This window comes from Trypanosoma cruzi, genomic scaffold, assembly GCF_000209065.1.
Source record: "Trypanosoma cruzi strain CL Brener 1047053517185 genomic scaffold, whole genome shotgun sequence".
In the NCBI taxonomy this organism is placed as follows: domain Eukaryota; phylum Euglenozoa; class Kinetoplastea; order Trypanosomatida; family Trypanosomatidae; genus Trypanosoma; species Trypanosoma cruzi.
In genome coordinates, this window is record NW_001849313.1 from 56,837 (window position 1) to 64,267 (window position 7,431).

The 7,431-nt window shown below is 46.3% G+C and overlaps 1 protein-coding gene across 1 annotated transcript, besides 15 other annotated features; it reads left to right on the top strand.

Moving 5' to 3' along the window:
• Positions 1–7,431: part of a sequence feature (heterozygous, non-Esmeraldo-like haplotype) that runs on past both edges of the window.
• Positions 97–138: a sequence feature (A-rich).
• Positions 162–183: a sequence feature (AT_rich).
• Positions 541–570: a sequence feature (AT_rich).
• Positions 707–756: a microsatellite.
• Positions 985–1,020: a microsatellite.
• Positions 1,336–1,367: a microsatellite.
• Positions 1,567–1,603: a sequence feature (CT-rich).
• Positions 1,650–1,714: a sequence feature (T-rich).
• Positions 1,799–1,824: a sequence feature (AT_rich).
• Positions 2,580–2,618: a sequence feature (T-rich).
• On the top strand, positions 4,254–6,485 carry Tc00.1047053509237.140 (calpain-like cysteine peptidase, putative; the record flags this gene model as incomplete). The annotated part of the gene is made up of 1 exon (XM_809547.1): positions 4,254–6,485. One exon carries the CDS (start codon positions 4,254–4,256, stop codon positions 6,483–6,485), a length of 2,232 nt encoding a protein of 743 aa, XP_814640.1.
• Positions 6,500–6,525: a microsatellite.
• Positions 6,677–6,705: a microsatellite.
• Positions 6,749–6,768: a microsatellite.
• Positions 6,872–6,899: a microsatellite.

A 7,431-nucleotide genomic window follows, 5' to 3' on the forward strand; every position in this document is an offset into this window, starting at 1 on the left:
ATTGGCGGCACAAACTCAAAAAAAAGAAAAAAGAAAAAGAAAGAAAGCGTGCGTATGGGAGAGAGGGGCGACGGGCTGCTGAACGAAGCAACAACGAAGAAAAAAAAAAAAGGAAACAAACAAAAAAAAGAGAAAAAACGGAACAGGAGGGAGATGGGCGGAATATAAAAAAAAAAAAAATAAGGGGAAACAAGACATCCCCGAAAAAGAAAGAACAACAAAACAAACAAACAAAAGGGAGTAAATATGTAGCAAAAGGAAGGAGAAATGAGGTGCGGAGGGGAGCAGCACGGACGGGAAGAGCCCACTTGGATGCTTTTCACCGCGCATCAACACACCCGCGTCTTGTGAGTTCTCGGGACGTGCACGACGAAGAGAGCGTCTGCGTCTGTGCTTTTTTTCCCTTTTTGTGTGTGTGTCTGCGCTGCACGGTGTTAAGTAGGGGCAAGTGGGGGGGGGGGGGAATGGAAGAAACAATTAGAAATAAAAACGAGGATGTGAATGAAGCGGGGGAAAGGAACCGAAACACGCAGGCAAAACAATAAAAAAAATAATAAAAAACTAAAAAATGAAAGAAAATTAAGCGGGGAGAGGAGGGTGGTGGCTGCCGGCAAGTAGGAAGGAAATAAAAACACTTTAGGGAAAGGCACACACACACAGGTGTGGGGATGTACATGCGGCAGCAAATAAGCACCCACTTCTTTCCAAAAAAGAAAAGAAAAAAAGAAAAAGAAAAATCAAAAGAAAAAAAAAAAATCAGAAAATCATAGAAAAGGCTCAAACCGCACACACAAATACATACACATATGCATATATATGTTGAATATTTTGTGCAGGGTTTTTATTGGGATGGATACATCAGGCATGAAGTGAAAAGGAGAAAACGGCCACTGTACAGATGGCCGTGACCTTCTCTTCCATAATCCTTCTTTTTTCTACAGGCAGCAGAATGGAGATGAGGAGAAGAGGGAAAAGGGGATGATCTTTTTTTTTTTTTTGTTTCTTTTATTTTTTATTTTTGTGTGTGTCTCCTCTCAGGGAATTTGCATCTTGGCCTTTGTTGGGGTGCGAATACTTTTTTTAACCGATAAGACACCGAGTGGTAAGCGGAGGGTGTCGACGGACGGAGAGGACTGGGAGTGGGGGGGGAGAAATGAAAATGAGAGAAAGGGAGGGAGGGAGACAAGAGGGTGGCACCGCTGGTGAGGTCGGTGGAAACAAAAAAGAATGTGCTTGTATGCTTCTGTATGCTTCTGTAGGTATGTGTGTACATGTGTGGGTGGGTGGGTGGGTGCATATTTTATTTACACGTGCGTGTTGAAGTTTTGTTAAAAGTTTTTTCTTTTTTTTTTCTTTTTTTTTTTTTTCGAGCTCCTCACAGCCACCAACTTTGCGTCTGCAACTCACCGATGCCGTCACGAGACTGTGGCTGTGAGGAGCGGCGGAGGGTGATATGTGCGGGTCATTGTCGTTTCTTCCCTCTCCCTCTCCCTCTTTGTCCACACAGGCATTCAGAAGCATACAAGCACATACGTCAAGGCATAAATGTTTGATTCACGTTTGGTGCTTTTTCTCTCTCTCTCTCTCTCTTATTTTCCTCTCTGTAATTATTGAAAGTTGTGACTTGTATGCCTTTATTTTATGTAATCTTTTTCTTTTTGATTTTCCTTCTTTTTTTTCTTCTCCTTCTCCTTCTCTTTTTTTTTTTTTTTTTCCTCACGTTCCTTAGCACTGAATTATTTCTATTTATGTATATAACTGTACCGTGATTATGTGTGCTTGCATCCCCTCCTTCATCTTTATTTTTTTATTATTATAAATTTTGCGCCATGTGTGTGTGTGTGTGTGCTCTTAGCCGTTTTTTTTTTTATCTGCTTTCATGAACTTTTTTTCTTTTACACGTGGTGTTTCCTCCTATTATCGATTAGTGACGATTATAGCAAATGAGCCTTGCGTATTGGCACGGGCTGCCAGGATGCTTTTAGGAGCGGCACAACGGGCTCAGCCGCATTGATGCCACGGCGCGAGGCGGTTAACTGGAGAATTGCCGGCGCTTAACGTGTGTGGGAATTTGTACCGAGGGGGACGCGCACACAAAACTTCTTACATTGAACACATGTCTGCGGAAAAGGACTTATTACTTTGCCAGCAGGGTTCAATTAGGAGGTTACATGGGGTTATTCTTACCGAAGGGATTGTGGATAGTACGGGTTAGCCCCGGTGGCTTGGAGGCGTCATTAATATTTTGAATAAATCCAGCGTGCTTCTCTTGTGCTGTGGTCATGTACACAGGGCCAAGTGTCCACAAGGGCTGTCATGACCTTTTTTTCCCCCTCCCCCCCCTGCTTACAAAAGCACAATAAAGCGGCTTTTTTTTTTTTGAAGGAGGCACTGAGGCAGAGCTCGTATGGCCGGGTGCTTTTTATGCGCGGTGGGCGGAGGATGAACGTGTTGTTGATACATTTTTGGACACAATAAATATTTTGGCATTGGATTACAAATTATTATTATTATTATTGCAGAAGGGCATGTGTGAGGTCTTAGGGAGTTTGATGTACTTGTCTGAGATTATGTTGGCCTTTTTTTTACTTCTTTTTTATTTTCCTTTTTTTTTTTTTGCTGTTTGTGTGTCTTTGGCCTGCGGAGCTGGTTAAAAGTTATTTATTGCGTGGCTGTTGGTGCCACAAAATAACACACACGGGCCCACACAAGCACATAATATACAAAAAAAAAAGAGTGAGAGAATATAGTCATTAATTTTACCAACGTCTGTGAGACGGTGATTGTGCATGCGTCACCCTCACCACACCGCCGTGTCTCTTTCGCCAGAGGACAGTGGAGCGAAGCTTGAGAGTCTCCTGGACGGTGACTGGTCGCCCGTCGCCCTCTCCACCATGCCTTCCATTCATTTCTCCGAATATTCTCATCCCACTAACGGTGACTGGTCAAATGGCGTTTCAAACGTCGGCGACAGTTGCACTCCTCTCATTCCACAGGAAATGGTTCAAAATAGACTCTCTTGCCCACGAGTTCGTGATGCGGGTGGGGAAGATGCGGCGAGTGTAAACAACGGCGGTAAACACACGGTGCCTCCGACGGAGTCTTTCACACCCACGGAAAGAGGACCGGCCTTCTCCCTCACGCGCCTCTCAGGAGGGAGATCCACTCGCAATCGGATGCGGGCTCCGCGAGTAGTACAGACGGAAGTGCCGCTGCAGTCACGGATTGTGAAGGAGCCACCGTCAACAAGGATGAGGAACAGACTGGAGGATTCTGGACCCGTATCGAGGCTGTTGTTCAGTCCTGTGCTGGAGAATGAAAGGAATTTAAAGGCACCATCGTCAGAAGAGCCAACAGAAGAAGATATGAGGGAGTCTTGGGAGGCCCACTCTTTTCCTGTATCAGACCTTTCCCAGCACCAGGAACCATCGTCCCTCTCTTCTATTGCTGAAAAAAACAGCAATTCGGGGAATGATGTAAACAAGCACCTTCGTTTCGTTGTGCATCGGCGATCGGGAAGAGGTTCTCTGCCGCGTCGATCAGCAAGGCGCTGTACTACGACCTTGTTTTCTGCCGTGGAACCTTTAGAAATGAGCGACAAAACCAGCAGCGTGAGTCTACCGCCGTTAGTGGAAACATCACCTAGTAAAACACTGAAGGCCTCCGAATGTTTCACAGCCACAAAGGGGACTGAGGCACAACCCATCTTGCCATCGGAGACCGACAGCGATCTCCAATTCTCTGTGTCTTTGTTGGAAAAGACGAGTAGAGATCATTCAACGGCAATTAGCCCTTTTGATTTGTGTTGGGCGCAGCGGGCAGAATCCACGGATACAGCTACCGCTGAAACGGGGAAATCTCAGTTTAATGGCTCACTTTTTTCATTTGCAACCAGCAACGCCTTAGGTGAGGGGAGCCGACTCAACTCCGAGACGATGGGAGGCGACGGCACAGAAAAACGGGAATGTGGACCATTACACACGGCCTTAACCAGTGACAACGATACTCGTACGGAATTGCCGAAGAATTCTGACTCTTTTGAACAGCTAAGCCAACTGGTGAAGCGTACATCTGACCCAGAGGTGCTTCATCTTATTCGCGAGCACTTTTTGCGAAACAACAGTGACCCGCAGCGACATGCCTTTGTTGTCCTCTGTGACAAGCTTGCTAAAGAGATGGAAGAAAACCCAGGAGAAAAAAATGCTCGGCGAGCTGCAGTGACGGATGGGGATGAAGAAGGAGACGATAAGAGGATGAGTTCTATAGAGGACTTTGATCGTCATGATACTGAGGATGATGAGTTTGACGACGACAACATCAGGGAGTCTGCGTACCCCAAGAAAGATCCACACAGGAAGTACACATTTGCCAACCCTTCCGTTCAAGGGAAGAGCACTTCGGTGTTCAGCTCCGGCATGTTGTACAAGATTTTGAGAGAGAATGGTGAATTCTTTTTTTTTAATGACACGTTGCAGTATGTCATGGTGGTGCGGGTGCAGTGCCGGTTGTGGGGAGATGAGGCGATCGACGAGAAGGTCGTTCAGACACAGATGGGGAATGGCGAGACGGAGCTTACACTGGCAATTCCACCGGAGGCAACTTGCTTTTTAATGAAGACTGTAAGAGATCTTCCGAGAGTTTGGGCGAAGGGCGTTGCACCGCCAAAAGACTTTGTTGCGCCTTCTGTGAAACGTAACATGCATGACATTGATGTGAGTATCAACAATGTTCGGTCAAAATTAGGGCAGTGGAGCCGCGCCGGAGACCAGAAATCCCTTTTAAAATGCTGTCTTCATAACGGTCTTAGGTTTACGGATCTTGAGTTCCGTCCATCTGCCAACTCCTTGTGTCGTCCAGGTGTTGACACGGCGACATTCTCTTTTCTGACGTGGCGACGACCTGTGGACTATTTGATGCTCACAGAGGTGGGACAAGCCCGCCTTTTTAGAAGAGATATCTCATCTCATTTGGTACGCCAAGGCTCTTTAGGGGACCACACTGTTATTGGAGGTATTGCAGCCGTTGCCATGTTTCCTTTTCATGTCCGTTGGATGTTTCGACACCCAGTAAGCTCAGCGATTGGAAAACGCGAGCGTGAGGTCGGTGCATACCGTGTCACTCTTTGTGTGGGAGGTTGGTGGACAACACTACTGTTGGATGATTACTTTCCAGCATCGCTCAAGGCACCATTGTTTGCGAGGTGTGCGGTTGACCCACGTCGTTTGTGGGTATCTTTCTTGGAGAAGGCGTACGCCAAAGCTCTTGGGTCATATGCAGCATTGTGCGCTGCCGACGCACTTGAGGTCTTGACGGACTTTACTGGCTTCCCGTGTCGTAATTTAGATGTTTTATGGTCAGAAGCCGCAAACGACCCTGAAGCCGCAAAGAATCTCTACAAATATATTCATAGTTGCGCCAGACGTCAATTCCTTATTATGGTATACACTCCTTCATTCTTGAAACCCAGCTCTGCACCTTTGATGGATAATTCAAGTTGCCCATCTACGCATTTTGTGGGTTCTGGTGAGGGGGTTTCTTTCTTTTTGCCTGGCCATGTTTACTTTATCACAGAGACTCTCTACTGTGAGGATTTGGATCTCCGCTTGGTGCGATTGAAGAATCCGTGGACGTGGAGTGCAGCTGGAAGAACACACAGGCCGTTTGGGTGGAAACGTTCCAAGTGGTTTGAGCAACCAGAGAATAGTACAACCATGGGAGCCAGCAGCGTCATTTTTCAGTCAAAGGGTGAAGATGGCCGCGGGGGTGGTGATGGGAACGCGTTGAAACAAAAGGAGTTGGGAACCATGTGGTTGGAATGGTCGGAGGCTTTCCGTTCATTTGAGGGCGGTGGTGTCTGCTACACCCTTTGGAACTGGAAAGAGTACCGCATCCGAGGCCGTTTCTGTCAATGTATTCCCACCGTTGTTCTTGAGGTCCGGGTTGAGCAGAAGGCGGAGTGTATTCTGACGATTTCGCAGGAAAGTAGGCTGAGGCGTCTTGGAAGTGCGAGGAAATTTAGATATGATGCGATGCTTCTTTTTGTCTCGCGTCACATGGCCGCATCGAATATGGAGTCTCTTGCGTGCACGAGCTCCGGTGACATTGAGTCTCCGAGCGACGGTTTTACGTACACCGCGGCACGAGACGTGTCTGTGCGGTGCATCTTTGAACCCGAGCACAGCCCGTATTACGTGATCCCACGTGTGTACCATTTCAGTGATCGGGAAGAAACACCGTTTGTTCTTTCCTTTCTATGCGAAACGGTGATTGGGGGGGATGATGCCCAGGTACACTTCCGCCACTTGGACCCATCCTGTCGCGTCTTTCAAGACATGTCATCCTTCACGGTGAATGCGGAGCTCTGCCGTCCCGTCACGGCAACCTATCAGTGCCGAACTCCTGCTGGTGTCTCGGCCTACGAGGGTCAATGCATCAGACAGCAAAATTGGCGCGGTATGAGACAGATGCATTCGGATGATGGCTGATCATTTTTATGCTGTTTTTTTCCTTTTTTTTTTTTTTTTTGGCGTGTATCTTCTCCGTGATTGTTTGATGGACGCCCATGACAAATAATTTTACACCTTCCCAGACGATGACAGCAAAAAAGTAGGAGCCTTCTCAACAAAAAAGTATATATATATGTATACATACTTTGTGGAGGATGTCATTCGGGTGCATTATCATTTTATTATTATTATTATTATTTTTCTGTGTGTTTCTCTTTGCCGTTTTATCTTTTGGTTTTACATATTTATTTATTTATTTATTGTTATTATTACTATTATTTTGTATTTGTGTTATGTGTAGTGATTCCCACTCCGTGCCTCTGCTGCAGAGAGAAAATGGTGGGCCAGATTGTTGGGTTCTCCTCTTTATTTTATTTTTTTTTATTATATTTTTCTGTTATATGCTTTCTCATTGGTTTTGCTGGCGATGTGTATACCCACACACTTACACACTTACAGCGTCTCTGCGTGGTGTCGAATTCCACGTGTGTTTTCTGCTGCGATACGATGAAACATTTACTGCCCGATGTGAAAGGAAAAGAAAAGAAAAAGACGGACGGCAGCGAGCGAAGGCGCCTCGCCCCAACGTACAGGCAGGAGGCGGCGAGGGAAATGTTGGGGGGAAAAGTGACTGTCATGCGTATATGTGTGTAGTTTGCCTACCGCCTTCCCGCTTCTCTTCTATTTTATTTTTTATTTTTTCCACTACATAAGTTGTTGCATAGACACCAGCGAAGAATTACTGTTTTCACACCGACGGAGGTCTCATTAGTTTGACGTGCCACTTGCTTCTTATTCATATCTACAGGGCGTGGCTGGGAGGAGGAGACGAGACAAGTCAACACCGTCCCTTTAAGGAGTTGTGCCTGTGAGAGTGGAAAGGACCCCGCAACGTTTACAGAAGGAAAACAAGAATACAAGCCAA